Source organism: Hippocampus guttulatus, chromosome 13 (genome assembly GCF_054856545.1).
Source record: "Hippocampus guttulatus isolate MCC_2025c chromosome 13, RoL_Hgut_1.0, whole genome shotgun sequence".
Taxonomy (NCBI): domain Eukaryota; kingdom Metazoa; phylum Chordata; class Actinopteri; order Syngnathiformes; family Syngnathidae; genus Hippocampus; species Hippocampus guttulatus.
In genome coordinates this window covers 12,500,201-12,519,248 of record NC_141273.1, presented here as the reverse complement: position 1 = coordinate 12,519,248, position 19,048 = coordinate 12,500,201, and the positions used below count along the sequence as shown (strand labels likewise).

Sequence of the window (19,048 nt, the reverse complement as noted above, 5' to 3'; positions counted from 1 at the left end):
TCGGCTCGCCGCTCGCTCGCGCGGCGCCCAAGGTCGCTCCAAGCGTGCGACTCTGTTAACTCAGTTATTCCAAATTTCATTTTCACAAAAAAACGATTTATTTACTGTTTGTTCGACTGTGTCGACAGTCTGCCGGCAACGTAGTGAGAGGCAAAACGGTTCCTGTAAATGTGCTTCCAGTAGAAAGTACGATTCACCAGTGAATTCACTTGTTGCCATTCAAACAACACAATGATAGCTTTATGTTTGATGAAACAGGCCAAAACGGTCCCCTCCAAAAGTATTGGAACGGTTCTTGTTTTAGACATTTGGGTTTCAGTTTTGAAAGATGATCATGGAACAAAACTTCAAGATCCCAGCTTTTATTTCATTTGCATCACAACTTACACGTTTGCTTAACCAAAACTGCAGTGAAACCCAAGATCCTCGCTTCAAAAGCTGATGGATTCAAACAAAAGGTGTTCTGTCCTGAGCCTTTCAAAAAGTCAGTTAGTTCCAGATTTGACGGCAATTCACCACGTCGCCACCGAACGGCGCTGTTTCACAATCAGTAGACAGGGTTTCGTCACGTGCTTCTGACTTGCACTGCTCTGTTGTTTAACAAATTTCACGGTGGACTAGGGCATTCGTTCATTTCGTTGTAACGGCCATAATGGCAAGGGCGATTTAACAATCAAACCAACGTAATTAGCGGCCATGTTAGCAGGGAAGAGAGTCCCTTTTGAATGCCTCGAGTCGGCCCGAGACGTTAGCTTAGCATCTGCCCAAGGCACATCGTAAAAAGGAGCATGTGGTATTAACCACTTTTGTTATTTTACTGTTCACGTGTCTTAACCATGCAGTCCACATCATTTTGCCATTTATAGTCGTAAGAGAGTGATTAGTTTGGCAATGTACCAAATTATTTTTCGAAAGTAAAATGTGTGCCCTAGCTCATTAAAAATTGGGAAACACTGCATTGACTAATAACGTCTACCCTCAGCGAACAGAGGTTTGAAAACAAATTGTAAGGAGTCAAAGGTTATTATCCACTGACGGTCTGCAAATTTATCTGTGACACATGAAACATAATCCCAATGTGAAATCGTGCTTTTTCTCCGACACAAGTGCACGCACATGTACATGTGTACCATCTGTTCCGTGGCCCTCCAACTCCCATGTTGGATTACCCCCCACAGTATTTACCTCTTTGCAAATCCAGCCGGCATCCTCTGATAGGGGCCATCTGTAATCTGAAGGTTATATTTGCATCATGTGTGTGTGTGTGTGTGCGCGCACATTTGGTAATTTGTCCCCCGTTCAAGCGCTGGGACGGTATCATGTTCCTCGCGACATCTGTTCAACACGAGGCGGAGGGCAGCATCTGCGCGGCGGACTAGCCGGACGAAGCGGGCCGCACAAGTATCATCACGACATCAGTGCGGACATAAAAGATGATTTAAGGTATCGCTGTTTTGAGTACGAGCACGGATCGCGGAATGAATTAAACTCGTGTTTCAAGGCACCATGTAATTGGTGTCAAAGAAGAAGGTTGAAGTTGATACATCTCGATGGAGGGGTGAATATATTTGTATGTTATGTCTGTAAGAGCTTGTATTTTGTTTAGCAAAATCCAAGTCCAAGCTCTCGTGAAATTTGAATGCTTTTCTGACAACAACCCCAAGTGGGGAGCCTGCAGAGACTGCAAATGAATTTGCAGTTCACCCCATTTGAGGGGGTGGCGATGCGCATGATCGTGTCAGTTTTGTGCCGTGATGAAATATGACACGGAGCAATGTGCCATTTCCTGCCTGGCACAGGAAGCGCCCATCTGGACGCGAGCGCTGCCCGTTCTCTTGTTGTCGTTGTTCCATGCTGTTGCAAAGTCTCGTGTCACACCGCCACTCGTTTCCGTGCTGTTATTATTTTGGAAGCGCCACACGGGGTGAATACAGGGCCATGGAGGGAAATGGAGGGGAAACAGTTGTTGCGAGGTTAAAATGCTGCTTTGAGCTTAAAGCGAATAAAACCAGTGTTGTTGTTTATTACCTTTTACTATACACATACAGGATGTATAGTACATGCTGGAATGTTGAAGTCTGGAAACACATACATTTAAAAATAGGCCTTCAAGAGTATTGTTCATTAACAACACCATTTGAAACACACTCTTCAAACCGTTGAATCAAAAGTAACCCAAATTGGATGAAAAAGCAAACCCAGCGCTGGCTTACCTTTTTCATCCAATCTAATGGGTCCTGAAAAGTAGCCGAGCCAATGCTCAGTTATTAAACCCAGTGCAGTAAAATTGTCAAAACCAGCTTCAGCTTTTCAGACGACCCAAATCCAATCTTCAAACCAATCAGCTGGGTCAAAATAATTAACCCAACCTTGGGTAAAAGTCACTCAATCTGTTAACAATACACAGTGACCCAGCAATGGGGTCAGGAAAACAACGCAGATTGTTTTTTGTTTCCCAGTACAATAAACAGTGGCAGTGAGTTAAAGGTAGTGAGCACCCTCTGGTGGTCAAAAGTAAATACGGTCACTGACAAGTGTCTTTGTAAAAAGAAACGGGTTTTTTTTGTTCGCGCTTTTGTTCTTTGATGTGGATTGTTATTAATTAGAATTGATTCAGATTTAAAAATATAATTAAGATAATAAAACATTTTATTATGTGACGAAACCCCACGTTACAACCAGGGGCAGGTGCTGCACCCTCCAGATAATATGGATCATTAGCAGATGAAATGCATCAACTGAAATACAAAATTTGTTCACACACACACACACACACACACACAAACTGCTTTAGTGGTAATGTGAGACTCAACAGGCATGACTGTGGCACATCTGGGGCAGGCAGAAAAATGAAGGAATGTGTAATGAGTCATGAAATAATGATGATGAATAATGACTGTACACGTTGCACACACATATGATGAGTGCATGCCTATTTATCTTAGCTTCACGCTGTGATATGGTCAGCTGTCCCCTCTGGTCCAAGTTTATTTGGAAGAAGTCACGGCCACTTCTTGGTGAGCATTTGATGGATTTTGTCATGTTGCAAGATGGTAGTGGACTACAAAAAATGCAGGGAGGCAGGAGAAATAGTGTGTACTGAACAAGATATATTAACAAAAATCCATACATGGGAACACTGGAAAAACTAAATCCAAAACACAAACAAAATCCTGACAATGCCAAGAAACCAAAGTAATTAAATGAGGAAACTCTTCATGATGTGCCTTAACAGCATGTTTCTGTGAGGACTAGGGCTGCACCTGACCATTATTTAGGGCCCATCCAATGGCTTTTTTTGAGGCTGATGCCGATTCTCAGCTTGGCTTGCCTAAGGTGTGAGCTTTGGATTCCAGATGGTCAACAATCTGAGCTTTCCATCACAGACTGAGCCTGAAGGTGACCACATGTAGGAAGTGTTTTGACAGCGAATGTGGTGATGATAATACTTCAGCCGTGAGTGCTTACGATTAAAAGTTGACTCATGTCGACTTTTTACTGCCCTCCAGCTCTGCTCTTACACTGATGTGACGGAAACAGCTTAAATGTTGAAACTGTATTAAATTCAGGACTTTAGGGCTCTTGAAGGTTTTTTTTCCAAAGTTTTCAAAAACGAAAAAATAAACGAGACTTTCTCAAAGTGTGGCCGCTCTCGTGGTAACTATGCATAATGTTACAGTAGATTAAATTACTTTCAATACAGTAAAGTACATTTGTTCAGGTCAACTCAGATGTATGTAATGTATAAGTTTTCGGGAAGAAACAAGTCCTTGAACGATTTGAGTACTTCGATTAAAAAAACGCTATTTAAATTACGCTACCGTTGACATACGCCGCCTGCTGCCAGCGTTAGCCAGCAGCTAGCCGCTAAACTAGAGCTAACAGGCGACTATTCAGAGGCAGTTTAATCGGCGAAACTGACTCGGCGCACTTTTGTTGACAGCCTGACAGCGCAGTTCCCAATGATCTCTTTTTTTTCCCTTTTTTTTTTTTTTTAACAAACCAATCTTACTCAACTGTGCTCTCTTTGCCAGCAAAATCGCTACTGTGGTTCTGACGGTCATTTCATCCCATACACACTCGTGTTTCTCGGGAAGAAAATACAGTTTGCTGCTCTGCACAGTTCAAATTAAAGTTTAAAAAAAATGTCATTTTCCAAATGTGAAAACAATTTGGTCGTTCGTGATGAAGTGAAATGTGTTATTTTGTATTCTGTTTTCATAATTATTCGTGAACAAAGAGATTTTTTTTATACGAATACTGGTACTGGACTAGTTTTAAATCATGTAGTTAGTTACAATTTTTATTTAATTTTTGAGTGCAAAAACCTGCGCGGCCACACAGTTCGCACATACCAAAATCCGCCGCTGGACGCTAAAATTCTTGATCCTTGATGGACTTTGTACCACCAGGCCGGAAGGGCAACACTTCTACATCAAACACAACATTTTCCATCAGAATTTTCTCTGCAACATCATTTGGGTTTTTTTGTACCTGATTTATTTGATCACGGAACACCCGCAAGGGAACACAAAACTTCCCTTCTCGTCTCTTTGCCTTTCTCACTTCCTCCATCCTCATCATTTGACTCACTTCTGATTGCCACACTCAACAGCATGGCCCTCTCACACAGCCTCATCTTATGCTACGTCTTCTGCACAGGTAATAAGGACATTTACTAACATCGCTTATGATATGGAAGTGCTCTTACAAGTTTCCCATTGTTTTAACAGTTAATCTCCAGCCTGCACAGTTTATCGCCAATTCAAGCAACATGATTGTAAAAGGTAAACCTTAATGTGACTCTCGTGCGTCCCATTCAGGGGCGTGGGTGAATGGAGCTAATTGCTCATATCAACACGAAATTATTATGTGTCTGCATTGTTTTTGACATTAGCGTGTCAGCGGGATTTAGCTATTTGTACCAGATGTTTGCTGTCTTAAGTGAGCTTTTTTTTTCCAGTTCAGTGTCTCAGGACTTATTTTGTTAGAAAAATCAACAATTATTGTGCCTTTTCATCAAAAAAAGGAAATTGATTTTAAGTTTCTTTTATTCAGAATACTGGGTTTTTTTCCATTAAAGAGAAAAATCTCTTACCTTGCCGACACTTTTGGCCAAAACTAAGGAGATTCAATTCCACTTTTTTTTCAGACCCATACCAGTCCAAGTATTCACTTTCATCGATACAGAGTACCGATAACTCTAGTACTTTTGATGTATAGAATTTCTTTTTACACAATGACAAAAATGTGTCAAACTGCTGTAGTAAAGTTACTGCCGTGGAGGACTTAATGATGATTTTTTTTTTTTTTTGCTTTAGTATCTGAGACTGCTATCGGCAGCCACCATGAGTTCCCGATACTAAAATAAGGCACTGGGATCAATACTTGCCCATCCCTCGAGATTTTTCTCTTTGCTGGAAAAAAAAAACAATTCCCTGAAGAAAACAAACACTTTTTTTTTATCTTGAAAAATGTCCAATATCTTTCCTCTTGATAAAAGACTTTTTTTTTTTCTCAAGACAGCATAACTTAAGTCCATTAACGTGACTATGCCTCACATTATAATTTTACTCTCATAAAATGTGACTTTTAACATTGGCCGTTTGAGCTTGATGAACTGTGAGAGTCATGTACTGTCTTGTGCTGGTTTTCCGGTATGTAGCCTACCTGTGTGTTCAAGTGGTAAGCACTCAGCTCCAACTGTTCAACGATCCACCCCTCGAGCCACACGTCAATCAGCGGCACCAACAGGAGGAAGAAGCTTTATCGAAAAAGAAAGCAAAACTTCTTTCAAAAGAAGGCATATTTCCCTTTTCCTCCTTTTCTTCTCATCATCAGGCACTCGACCTGCTCTGCAGTTGACAGCCACACCGGACTACCCGGTGGCAGTGGGTCAGAAGGTCAGCCTACGCTGCTGCGCGCCGAGTTCGCCCACCTTTGACAATTGGTCCTGGCAACGACAGGAGCAAGAGAGGTGGCAGGAAGTGGCCAAGGGGCGCACTCTCACCCTGAGCAAGCCGCGGGAGAGCGGGCTGTACCGCTGCTTCGCTCAAAGAAATCTCACCGAGAGTGTCAGTCCCAGCCATGCGGTCTTGATCATCTCCATTCATGCAACAGGTTGGTGACAACTGCATTGGGCCCGGGTGACCCCAAACTTATCGTCTGCAACACCCATGAATAATAATTGGCTACATGACTTTTTTTTACTTCTTACAATTACATTATGACTTCATTTTCTTAACTTTGGCTTTTGCCTGTCAGATAACTTTTTTTTTCCTTACGTGACTCGAACTTCTATTTTCACATTTTTATGATGTTGTTCTACAATATATTTATACTGCAGTTTCGTCACATTTGCGATTATTGGACTAAACAACTCAAAAGTGTTTTGGAGATATTTTTATACATTTCACACTTTTTCTTTTTTTTTTGGATGACCAATACCTGTTTTTAACATTTGGTGTGAAAAAGAGTGCCACAAATGCTTGTACTTTATTTCACTGTTGCACAACTCTTATCAGCGCTTGTGGTGACGGTTTTTCGACACGACCTTGGCCGTGACCTCATCAACGACTTATCACTCTTCAACCAACATGTACACTGACACACATCTGAACTTCCTTTTTTCTCTTTTAACTCTTTATTTGTTTTGACAGCGAATGTCGGAATAACTGCCTTGGTTCTCTCTCTTCTCGCCTTGATCATGAATATCGCCGTCATGTTTTGGCTCGGGTGGCAAAGACTTAGAGGTGAGGAGAGTCCTGCCAACATGGAAACTAAAGGTACAAAAACAGCATAACAGAAAATAACTAAAAGAAACCAAAAAAAAAAATAAGCGAGGCGAATACTTCCAACAGTTTTTAAAAAAGATTTTTTTCAAAACATTTTACCAGGTTTTCCGAAAGCTGGAAAGAAGGACCCAAAGTAAGTAGCAAGGTTTTATATATTTCATTATTTACATGAATATAATGTATGCATTTCAAATGATCTGATATTTTAATATAAATATTTATTTTTGGTTTTTATACAATACGTTGTCCACTGTTCACTCATTCACTCCCAAAGACGTTTTTAAACATCTTTTCAGACTTGGTCTAGAATTGGCTGGTACTGAATGAGACTTATAACACGTACGGGTCGATTGAAAAAATATATATTTTTTTATATATATATACATACAGTATATATATATATATATATATATATATATATATATATACACAGTATATATTTATATTCTGGGGGTTTTTTGTCACACATTGATGTATTTCACATTATTTTCCAATTCCAGTTGAATCAGGTGGGTGTGATATTACATATTTATTTATTTTTACATAGAAAAATATACATTTCTGTCTTTATTTGTTCATCTTTTTGCATCACAGGGGGGGTCCTGCCCAGGCCGAGAATGAGGGGCATGTGTACATGAATTACTCAAGCACGAACCTAACCTACACAGAACTGGATCCCACGGGCGTGACTGCGAACAACGCGTACTCGGTTCTGCCATGAACATCTGATTAGGCAGCCACAGATCGGCTGAATGTGAATGTCAACTCATACACTCGTTTGTGGAAACCCACTTGTTGACTAACTGTAGTCCACAGGTTGTGCTTACTGCCGGTAAGCTGGTCACTATAAATCACAAACAAACACACCGCAAGCATCTTGAAAAAACGTGTAGGCTCACAGTTTTCTAATGCAGAGAACTCACTGGGAATAATCACGAAGGAACTGAAAATGTCACAATATCAGCCACCGAAAGGGGAAAAAAAAACGCAACTCAAGGAGTATTTTTTCTGTGCCGTCCCGTTGGGCTGGTGGGAAATGCTGTCCACAATAAAAACATAAAATTCAATTAAATTAAATGGCACCGACTACATTTTAACTTGACTACTGTGAGCAAAACTGTTTTGCGTCAGTTCTCTTGCTGGATTCTCATCAGATAAAGAATCAGACTTGCAAAGAATCTCACAAACTTCTGCTTGCAAAACTTCTTCTTTTCTCTCCGCGTACTTCACACAGGAAGCCGGATTGGTGCAATTCAGTGTGCACATATTAAAAAAAATAAATAAAAAGCAGTGGTTGTGGTCAGGAGCAGCAGGTCTTTTTCTGCTTGGGTAAAAGAAGCACTGGTCTACATTTACAAGCAAAATTGTAATCATTGGTCCTCTATATTGTATTAACCTATTCCCAGCAGTCTTATCTCTTCATTTGATTGCCTTCCCCTCAGCCGCACCGCCTCCCGGTCACATGTTCAGTGGTCTGGAAAATGGCTGTATGGATAGGATAGACAAAACATGAAGTTCTGGTGTTACCCGCTAGCTTAGTACGCCATCGCCGGGGTACGTTTGAGTCAGTGGAGCTCCTCTTGGTTAGGCTCATCGGGAAATCTCTGGCTCTGGTGCCGACTGTCCAAAGATATTTGCGAGGTCACAGTGTGCGAGCAGCTCTCGCCCTTCACCAGCCTCTTGAGATGAGCCATGATGTACCGTCGAAACTTCCTGGTGGCAAAACAATACACCACCGGATCCAGAATGCAGTTGAGGCCCATGAGGAGCAGCGTGACCTGATGCGCGTCGTTGAGCGCCTGCACGGTCTCGCCATTCCAGTCCACATGGCCCCATCCTTTTTGGATCTGCAGTACCGCCAGTGTCCAGAAGCCTTGGACGATGTGATGAGGCAAGAAGCACAGGACGAAGACGCCCACCACCGCCATGAGCATCTGCACGGCTCTGCGTTTTACTCCCGTGGGCCTCCTGGATGAAGAAATCGTCACGTTGGACTTCCTGGATAAAATCGTTCCGGACTTGAACTCGGACAGAGGAGCGCTTTGGGAGAACAAGGCTCGGGCGATGAGGAGGTTACACACCACCACGAGTATGAAAACGACAAAAAACATTGCGATGATTGCGAAATGCATGGCGGCCACAACTCTTTTGGATGAGTCGTCCCCGTTCTGGTAGCCCTCGAAACAGCGGGTGACGTTGCCGTCCTGGTTGGTGCCCGGACTGGTGAGAAACGGAATAGCCATGGAGATGGTCATCAACCAGATGACAACGCAAACAGCGATTCCGCGGCGCCTGTGGTCCGACGAGGCCGCGTCGAGCGGCCGGGTGACCGCCCAGTACCGGTTGACGCTGATGGCGCCGAGGAAGAGGATGGAGCAGTAGGTGTTGATGAAGAACAACGAGCCAGTCAGGCGGCATAGGAAGTCTTTGTAGATCCACGTGCCTTGGTGGTCGTAATAACTAATCCAAAATGGGAGGGCGCACACGAAGAGGAGATCCGCGATGGTTAGGTTGGTCATGTAGATGCGGATTTCCCCCATGGCCTTGGCTTCTCGTAGGCAGCGTAGCACAAACAAGACGTAGATGTTAGCAAAGAGTCCCACGATGAAGATGATGCCGTACGCCGTGGGGAAGAGTCGATAGCGAAAAGGTGAGTCCAGGAAGTTCGAGTCATTGCTAGCTGTAAACGGCACAGCTGTGACCCCTGCGGAGCTTTCCGTCATGGAAAGCTGCGTTTCTGTCTGCAGGAGACGAAACACAAAACAATCGTAATCGCAGAGATTCATCACAGTGGGAAAAATGTGAAGGAAGTCGAAAGAAGCTGATTTTTTTTTTTTTTTTTTTACTATGATAAATGGTGGGAATCCATTTCTTCAAGTCGTGGCCTTCAACTTCAAAAACAATCCTTGGAACTTCGACACAATCCATTCCAAGAGGCTGTGCAAGTTTTTAATTGTTTTCGTTTTCAAACATTTTCCCCATAAAACAAAGGAAAAGCCAAAAAGAAACAAAAAAAATGCAAAGATGCATTCAACGGACTGCGATAACTGAAGGAGCTCCGACACAAAAAATGCGCAGGAAAACACGAGATTAACCAAATTGACTGTTATGAGAATCGGACGGCATTTCATTTGGGTCAGAAGTCAAGATTCCTTCACTGAAGGACAAAACTACAAAATGCACATGGTGTTTATAGTTTCCATAGTTTAGCGTCATATTTTTATTTATTAAACATTATTTATAATGTTCACTAAGTGTTGACGAATTAAATCTATGGACACCAATTGAAATACCATTTTACTAAAGAGTGAAATGAAATGAAACCCCAATAACATTCGATTTTTCACCACGGTCATTCATGAAATTACACAAACAGCTCTGAAAATGAACCAAAACAGAAACCGAGTTGTAATTACTCAGTTACTTCACCGAGCTTTGAAAATGAATGACGCGGGGGTCTGGTGTCACGTAAATGGTGCACCTAAAAACAAAACTTCAGGCGAGACATGAGAAGTGAAGCAAGACGTTGAAATAGGAAGTCTTACCATGATTGCTCGCATCTCGCGGCCGTTGTGTCCACTTCTATTTCAACTGTGAAAGAAAGTGAGAATGTGTTTAGCGGAAATCTGTGTGGGGTTTTTTTTGGGGGGGGTGGGTGGGGGGCTGTCTTGTTACATTGAGTCACGGCCCAAACATCTTTCTTTAATATGTGAAAAAGAAAACAATCATTGCACAATTATCATGTCTGCTTCCGGTTAACGCTCTAAGCATGCTTAAATATTCTTTCTCTCTTTTTACAAGTTTTCCAACTCTAATAGAAACTCCCGGATGTGAGATGTTAAATATCAACTGTAATCATATCCCTGAAATCCAAAACTATATTCTTAGCATCTATTGAGGTGATTTCTTGCTAATAGATAGGGATTTAAAGCACAAAATGAAAAAAAATATATGCAAAAAAAAAAAAAAAAAGTCCACGGCTGCTTACCAACTAGGCTGCGTCTTCTTCTCTGAGTGTTATCTGGGTGTCTGGAAGTGTCGGTGGGAGGAAAAGAGAAGGCGGGCATCAAGTATCATAAAGAAGGAGGTGCAAACGTCTTGGGAAATCCCACATGGTGCAACGGTCGCTGTCAGCCAAATTGAAGAAGACACACCCATGCTGGAGAAATCTGGGAGTTTTACGCTTACTTCACATGATAGCATGCCTTTAAAGTACGTCATTGTGTGTTGTTTTTTTTCCCTGTTTTATTGATGCCCACATTCCTGGAAATCTGTGATTTTCCCCACACTCTCCGCTTAAGACCCAAATTTGAAATGTGTTTCCTCTTGCAGAACTCTAAACTAATAAAAATATATATATACAGTACATATAGGAGAGTGACTACATGCAGTACCTCAAGTGGCAAAAAGAAACAACTTGTTCCGAATAGTGCGATGGAAGCAATTCCAAATTGTACGTTTTTTAAAATCAAGAACACACTAAATGCTAAATACCACATAGTTAAAAACTGGTCATGCTAATGATAACGGCTAGCGTGAAAATGATCACAGAGACTTGTTTAAAAAAAAAGTACATTTTTAGTTTTGAACTACAAAAGTGTACTTCGAAGAGCAGTGGGCAATTTTACTTACTTTTAAATAAAAGGGGGGTTCCGATCGGAGTCGATGCTGCCGATACCAATACGATCATCGGTGAGTGAGATCAGCCGATACCGATTGTGATGCCGATCACATAAATTAGCTGCACAGTGTGCAATTCTAAAGCAGGTCACTCGCAGTTACTTTAAAAGATGATGAATTTGTGTGTTATTTCTTTCAAGTGTTGAATCAGATTTTTTTTAACATGTGCCGTGTGTTGGAATCAGAGGATCCTACTCTGCACAGAATGGTCTCAAATTAGTAGGCTTGAAAGTACAAGCCGCAACTGATCGTTTTTTTCGGGGGGGCGAGGGGGTTGTGATCGGTGATGCACCTGTATGATCGTGCACTTTTCTACCGAAATCGGACGATTGATCGGAGCATCACTATTTTCACTACATAAATACTGTAACGTTAAGAACTTTTAAAAATGTTTTTTCAACCATAACAGTGCTATTTTTTTAAACCATACTGAAAGGAAGATCGTTTCTCGTTGCCTTTGATAACTTGGGGGAAATGTTTGTGTTGCGCCATTTCCCTATTTGGTGTCAGATGATTAGTTTGGTTTTCATGCACTTTATATAAAAATGCAGGAAGCTTGCTCTGTCTCTCACTTTGAGACACTTTTAAGAGCTGATATAAAACTCGCATTTAAACCATGTCAGTTTCATTGAAAGCAAAACGAATCTCATATTGATGTCATACTAATTCGTCTCAAACGAACACCCAATTTATACCATTAATTCTCTTAGGTATGATAGTACGAATGCTCATCCAACATCATAGATGGTTGAAAGTGTTGCCTTTAACCACTAGAGGTCAGACTAGGCCTATCAAAGGAGGCCTCGCATCGCTGCATGAGCATTCGTCTCTGCAGAACCTTCTCTAACTCGGAACCAGAATGTAAAGCTTTAATTGGATCAATTAACTTGGAAATCCAACCAGGAAAACAACAACTCTTTATGGTGCCAGTTCACTGCCATTGCTTTCTGTGCAAATGCAAGAATAGATTTGGTGGACAAATCTGTACACGGACCAGCAGACCAACGACCAAGACTCTTTGGCACGGTAGCCAGATTGTGGACAGACCTCGTCATTTGAAAATGAGACCCAGGTGGACAGAGACGGCAGACGGATAGTTGCCGGGATCATAACAATTTTTGTATGACAACACACCTTAAAAGAGCTGTGTTGTCAGAAGTCAGGGAGGGATTCCTCTAAAACAGGGGTCCCCAACCTTTTTTGCCCCACGGACCGGTTTATGTCAGACAATATTTTCAGGCATTTAAGGTGTGGCGGAAATAATACGACAAAATAATATGGTATGAGCTGCATGAAAACGGTGATGTTTTCGAAATATAATAATAAACACAAGGAGCGTCTAACACTCATATCGCAACACTCATATCGCGATGGTCATGCTTAATGGCTTCAAAATACGATACAATGCAAATTCAAAGTGCATGAAAATGACGACTCACCACAGCCCCGACTTGATTTTCTGCAACCAGACGGTCCCATCTCGTGGTAATAGGAGACAATGACACCTCAAGTGTGTGTTTTACGTCCAGTCTACCAGTGGCGGTTCTGGGGGGGGGGGGGGGGGGGCAACGGGGGCCAGTGCCCCTGTAGCACCGATTCTGGCCCCCCCTGTGCCCCCCCCCCCCTCCGAGCGCAGATTACGCAGTCGTGCCGAGTCGCCGACGCGAAAGGTGGAACCAAAGTGCGTGATTTAACATTCTAGTCGGACCCTTTAGTGCGCTGCGCCATTTAAAAATGAGCGGGAAAATGAGAAGCAGTCCGCAGAGAAGGAAATTACCACGACACGAGTGCTATTTGCGCGTGTGTGTGTGTGCTATTTGCGCGTGTGCGTGTGTGCGTGCATGTGTGTGTGTGTGTGTGTGTGTGTGTGTGTGTGTGTGTGTGTGTGTGTGTGTGTGTGTGTGTGTGTGTGTGTGTGTGTGTGTGTGTGTGTAACTTTTTTAGTCTCCCTTTTTATTTTAATTTTTATTTAACAGGATCAATATATAAGACATTGCCTTTTAAAATTTGGATAATGATATGCATGTAAAACATCTAGCTTCAGTGTATTTGCAATTTTTGTCCCCGGCAGGCTGGTACCATATCATCCCCTGGCTTGAATATTCTCAACAGACGTATTGTTACGCTTGCAGACATTTTAGCCCTCCTAATAATAATAATAATAATAATACATTTTATTTATAAGCGCCTTTCAAGACACCCTAGTCTGAAGAAATAAAAAGTCAAATAAGATTTCGAATCTGTCTTTTTAGCCCTGGGTTGAATGTGCCCCCCCATCAAAACCCCTGGCCCCAGCCCGGCCCCCTCAGTGAAATTGATCCAGAACCGCCCCTGCAGTCTACTTCGTAATTTTGTTTTAGTCGCCGTTGCTGCAGAAAACCCCGCCTCACACAGGTAGCATGTCTGAAATAGCAACAGTGCTATTGTGGCGATCTCAGAATATTCAGCCATAACTTTAATCCAGTTGGCTCGAACGTACTTTTAAGGTCGCCGTCATTTGCGATCTCCAACAGTTTTTTAACTCATTGTGTTTTTAGCGTAATTGGTCACGTGACGCAGAAGCGTGGCTTGACGTGTGTCAAGCGTGACACAGACGGATGTAACGGAGAATCCGGTAATTTTTCAAAATAAAACATATTTCGTATTCCGAAATAAATAAAACGGAATGAAGGCAAGTTCTTTCTGTGCGGCCCGGTGCCAAATGCCCTGCGGACCGTTAACGGTACGCGGACCAGCGGTTGGGGACCCCTTAGAGTCTAAGTGACAGGAAGGGTGGGGGCCATATGTGCAGGATGCTGCATATCCCGTTGACACTTTTTTTTTTTTGCTCCTTTGACACTCCACCCTTGGTGACATCGGTGACAAAGATGGGTGCCCTGATGAAGCTGTGGTATTGGTTCTGTCCAAACATATCACCAGGAACAGCGCGCCAGTGTAAGATCTCTCTCAGGGAGATTTACTGCCTGCCAGAAGCTGAGATTTGAGGAATGTCACCCCACAGTGAGAAATAGAGCATAAGGAGGGTGGGGCGGTGGCTCTACAGGCAGGGACATCTGTACTTCTAAATAAGATGATACTTGACAAGGGGATGTTGTGTTTTTGATTTTTAGTCGATCAAAGCTTGTTTGATATTCTCTGCCCTGAGACTTTCGGCGGAGTTCCAAATGAAACTACAAACGCTAAGAACCTAAGCGCTTAGGATCTTGGGGATGTTTGCTGGTTCAAGTCCCATTTCAGAACAAAGTGTGGTAAAAGGGGCTTGTTGGAACACGTCCGACCCACCGCCTCGATAATGTGTCCCTGGTACGTGACCATAAGATCCTAGAAGTATTTTTGTACTCATTTTACAGCGGGGGAGATGTGGCAGTGATCTCCCAAATTCAGGCTGTCTTTGATTTCTGTACTCTGTTTTTAAACGTCTTTACCGCTTTACTCTTAAACATTATATTCAATACATTGCAGTGACTCAGTTATGGCCTTAAGTATGGAGAGCTGGCATTTTATGACAAATGTTTGAGGTTCTCCACTTTGGCCAATACTGTAGATGGCACTATGGTGAAAAATCTCATGTTTGTCTTTATGATACTTATTTTATAGCTAATACAGAGTAGCAATTCAACTGTGAAAAGAATATTATATATTTCCCTCAAAATTCTTCATAATCCTTTTAGGGAAGGTTTTTTTTTGTGTCTCTCCAAATTTGTCAGCCAATTCTACCTGTTCTTTCTCTCCTGTGTAGGACACAAGAATCTTCCCAAGGGGATGGATGCAGAACCCCATAAAAATTATGAGATTTAGCAAATTCTTCTTAGCAACTAATAACACTGCAAACAATGATACCTAATATTTTTTTAACTTTTAAAACATCACTGGTGTGAAGCATATTTAACAATGTACAAAAAAACAACAAGATTTCTATTTAAAATTTTGTAACTCCAGAATCATCCCTTTTTTTCTGCTTAATAAGAGAGTAGCATGAAAGCAACAATGCACGCAGAGACGCCGACCAGTAGATGCACACAATGCTGTAAGAGCTGGATGTCTTAGGATAAGCGCATGTTTCCCCACACGACATGCTGCCCCACATTTGGACTCATCTGGGTTGTATGTGTTTAAATACCGGCCATAACCCGCTCTGGAAGGACAGTGAATTAAACACATTAATCCGCATCCTCGCTGTTAAAAGAACACAAAGTAGTAAAGCTACATAAGCCGTGTTATAGCGTAAAGTCCTTCATTGGTTTCAGTTCTCCCCTTGCTTTATTTATGATGTAGTCATGATATCGTCAGGTGACTACTGACCCCCTCACTGGACCCTCTTACTATTGACTGCATGTAATTTCGGGGATGTGCCCAGGATTATGCAGATTAGTGTGAATAATAAAATAATATAAGTAATAAAATGCCTCCTGTGTGAAACACAAGAAAGAAAGAGAAAAAAAAAGCAGAAGGGCATGGCATGTGCGTGCTATCGACAAAGTCTTTTTGGAACAGAGTTGATTTTGTTGGCTGGTGAGGGATGTTTGCAATTAGGAAGGATGTTGGCTCAAATGCGAGCTCTTCCTGAATCAGGTGGTCCGTACAGTATACAGTGCAAGGCGGACTATGTTCCCTGGAAAACATGTGTTCGTGCTTTGCATCGCCGTCTGTATCGGGCATTTGCGTTTATGTCATTTGATATATGGAAGCCACTTCCCCACATGACAGAAACATGTGTGTGATCGCTCCCAGGATGAATGGAACATGACAGATGTGCACGGTCATATGAAAATATCCAAGTCTGTCTTTACTTATGCCGCCAAACAGCTAAAGATGACCCCAATGTCGGACAATTTAGGATTTGATATTTTAGGAGAATGTAGATGATACTGGACTGATTACTTGATTTACATGTCCTGCGGGAAAATCTTGTTCCAAAAATCAGAAAAGTTGATATTCTTGTTTGATGGTTTCTGCTACATCAGAAATATAAAAAACAGGCTCACATATTGTCAAGCTTTCCAAGTTGCTGCGTCTATGCTCGGTTCACACCAGCATCTGAAAGGTCGCACTTCTGTGTTGACTTCTCTGGAATCCTCCCCACCTGTAGAAAGAATTGTTAGCATTATTTTAAACTGACAAGCTCATAAATCTTTGAGGGAAAAGGGTAAAATCAATATTTAAAAAAAAAAATGCTTTATCTGGGTTTCTGAGGGTAGCACCAAATCAATTGAAATACTTTTTAAAGCTGTTTTTATTGCAACTTAAAACAAATGTAATGCCTACATCCAATTGCATTAATCATAATTATTCGCATGATTTCCACAGTTGTCACTAATCACACATTTGACATCTGTTCTAATTGTACAATAATATATGTTTCAAGTTTTTCACACTCTTGTTATTTAACATAAACGTGGATGACCATGCTTACCTCATACCAATATGGGTGTGTTTTAGTTAATTGATACAGCAATGTTACAGCAATTTATAAAGTTATTTGAAGTTAAAATGAGTAGAGTTAAAAGAAGTGTAAAACATTGAGTCAGATTTAAGTTGAAGTCATTTTACTGCCACGAGGCAGCATTAGCGTTTCATGTTGGAAGTTGGTGACAGGAAGAGAACATTTTATTTTTTAATTAAGAGCAAATTAATTGGAACATGAGGGAACTCGTGGACTCCTGTCCATTTTGGTCATTGTTAATTACAACAAAGATGCTGATGTACTAATGGGCCAGCAAGCCCACCGCTGGTCCTGTGTGGTGAATTTGAAATCTGAGTGGTTAAAGAAAGAGTTCCATTGCCAATATATTTTATGTTGGATTGAGCAGAACTACTGCGTGTTTAAACATTGGAAAGATTAGACTGACATGGTAGGACATAGATGCTGAAATGTGATGTGTGGGGGGGGGGGGGGGATCTATCATCCCCAAGCAGTCCATTTCAGAGAAATTCCACGACATGAACAGAATAGACCGTTGGGAATAAATGAAAACAATTTCATGGAAGAAATATAAAAATATAGGTTATGAATGTAGGTCAGTGCTTCTGGTAGCGTTTAGGCGAGCGGAGAAGGCCTTAACTTTCCCTGACTGCATACCACTGCAACCAAGTATATATGTGCATGCAGTCTATCATTATATTTCTGCGGCCCTGTTATTCCTCATACTCGTCGATTTAAGTACAGTGGGGAACTTCAGAGATTGTAAAATGAGATTGTTCTTCATTTTACACCAACAACTGCATTACAAAACACTGCTTTAATACAGTTGCAGATTCAGGCGTCCTTGAGGTTTTATAGCGCCCAAAAAGCCCGTTTTATCATGCCACAACTTGCTCCGTGCTGCATCGCGTCTGTATGAGAGGAAAAATGCCACATTGGCTGTGCTCAGCGACCTGACTCGCTCTTGTGTGTGTGTGTGTGTGTGTATGCGGAGGAGCACGAAGGAAGGGGGGGGGCGGGACCTCGCAGCCGAGGAAGGGCGTTCTCTTTGCGGTCAGAGCGGGTAGAGCCATCCCGAGGGGTGGGTCTTGCTCCGGCAACAGGAGGAAAGAAAAAAAAGGAAAACCCACCTTTTTCATTGTTGGGGACGCGGTGGAATGTGATGGTTTGATCTCGAACGGACTCGGGAAGGGGATATCCGAGAGAAAAGGGCCGATTAGAGGGTGCAGGGAAAGGTGGAAGAGGTTCCGCCGGGCTCCGAGAGACTGGGATGAACTTGTCGTGTCCTCCACGGCCGCAGTGAGGGAGACCGGAGCCGCGTGAGCAACACTCCAGCCGCCAGTGGCAGCTTTTTTGGATTTATTGCTCTCTCTTCCCGACTTGACGACGGAGCTCGTTTTGAGGTACAGACTTGTTCCGTTTTCAGTAAGTTATCTTCACGTTTAGGTGGCCGGACATGAGCTAACGAGCCGGAGGGTACAAGTGTTCAACTGCGGCAAGTTTCACCCCCCCCCCTACCCTCTTTCTCCCCCCTGCTCTTCCTCCACTCGCTTTTAGCCAAACATCGAACAGCTCAGGTGCTTTAATGTAGCTTCGACGCGTCGTCAAATGTCACCACACGGCAATTTTAACCCACATTCGGCGGCGTGTTTGTCTTTTATTTGTGCTTTTTAAAACGGACTCACCGGGCCAGTATGACGACAGGTTTCTCGGTTGAAGTTGAGAATCTCCGCGAACATGAACATGCCAAAACTGTCTCTAGCCACTGCCAAATAACACCCACGAACGTTTTGTCTTGTTCTAACGACTCAAACGTTTTTACTAACCATTTGCTTTTTTCCTTTACGAAATAAGTGCAAATTGGTGTGGTTGACACACAGTAAGCTAGCCACTGGGAGACTTTGTACCCGGGCCAAGTGTTTGTTTGGGCTTGTCTTCCTTCCGAGACAACGGCATAAAAACTCAGCCAAAATCCCCTTAAAATACGTTTAACTCCCCTAAACGTGTTTAGGTTTTCGCCTTTTCTAAAACCACGTTGCTAGAAAGTGCTGGCGTTATTGTACAAATCACAACACAACAGGAAGCTGCCACGCAGCAGGGCAGCATCATGTTGGACAAGCACAACGCAAAAACTGAATTCAGACTTGATGTA

General features: G+C 42.3%; 4 protein-coding genes across 5 annotated transcripts in view; 2 read left to right on the top strand and 2 right to left on the bottom strand.

The window, feature by feature from the left end:
• The window catches only part of pacrg (PARK2 co-regulated), a 196,707-nt gene extending 178,551 nt beyond the window's left edge, over nucleotides 1-18,156 (bottom strand). The window contains exons 1-3 of the mRNA XM_086127804.1: nucleotides 18,027-18,156; nucleotides 16,460-16,557; nucleotides 5,671-5,764 (exon numbers count right to left, since the gene is read on the bottom strand). The gene's annotated coding sequence lies outside the window, so the exon portion shown is untranslated. The remainder of the gene's footprint in view (nucleotides 1-5,670; nucleotides 5,765-16,459; nucleotides 16,558-18,026) is intronic.
• LOC147196410 (uncharacterized) lies at nucleotides 1,309-8,100 on the top strand. The gene is made up of 7 exons (XM_086126693.1): nucleotides 1,309-1,443; nucleotides 4,616-4,662; nucleotides 4,734-4,787; nucleotides 5,842-6,120; nucleotides 6,660-6,785; nucleotides 6,897-6,927; nucleotides 7,389-8,100. Exons 2-7 carry the CDS (start codon nucleotides 4,617-4,619, stop codon nucleotides 7,513-7,515), a joined length of 663 nt encoding a protein of 220 aa, XP_085982819.1. The 5' UTR covers nucleotides 1,309-1,443; nucleotide 4,616; the 3' UTR covers nucleotides 7,516-8,100.
• ptafr (platelet-activating factor receptor) lies at nucleotides 7,309-13,017 on the bottom strand. 2 transcript variants are annotated; one of them, XM_086126691.1, is made up of 4 exons: nucleotides 12,914-13,017; nucleotides 10,783-10,823; nucleotides 10,340-10,385; nucleotides 7,309-9,535 (listed from the first exon to the last, which is right to left on the bottom strand). In XM_086126691.1, the coding sequence occupies exons 3-4, from the start codon at nucleotides 10,352-10,354 to the stop codon at nucleotides 8,360-8,362; spliced, it is 1,191 nt and encodes a 396-aa protein (XP_085982817.1). In that variant the 5' UTR covers nucleotides 10,355-10,385; nucleotides 10,783-10,823; nucleotides 12,914-13,017; the 3' UTR covers nucleotides 7,309-8,359. The 2 variants fall into 2 exon arrangements, with proteins under 2 accessions (XP_085982817.1, XP_085982818.1); XM_086126692.1 differs by lacking the exon at nucleotides 12,914-13,017 and having other exon boundaries at nucleotides 10,783-11,021.
• Nucleotides 18,155-19,048, top strand: part of luzp1 (leucine zipper protein 1) — a 46,477-nt gene continuing 45,583 nt past the window's right edge. The window contains exon 1 of the mRNA XM_086126690.1: nucleotides 18,155-18,299. The gene's annotated coding sequence lies outside the window, so the exon portion shown is untranslated. The remainder of the gene's footprint in view (nucleotides 18,300-19,048) is intronic.

Bases quoted from the DNA above. Each gene is read 5' to 3' on its own strand.
- LOC147196410 (XM_086126693.1), top strand. From the start codon at position 4,617: ATGGCCCTCTCACACAGCCTCATCTTATGCTACGTCTTCTGCACAG. The intron at 4,663-4,733 runs GTAATAAGGACA...TTGTTTTAACAG, and splicing joins ATGCTACGTCTTCTGCACAG to TTAATCTCCAGCCTGCACAG. The intron at 6,121-6,659 runs GTTGGTGACAAC...TTGTTTTGACAG, and splicing joins CATCTCCATTCATGCAACAG to CGAATGTCGGAATAACTGCC.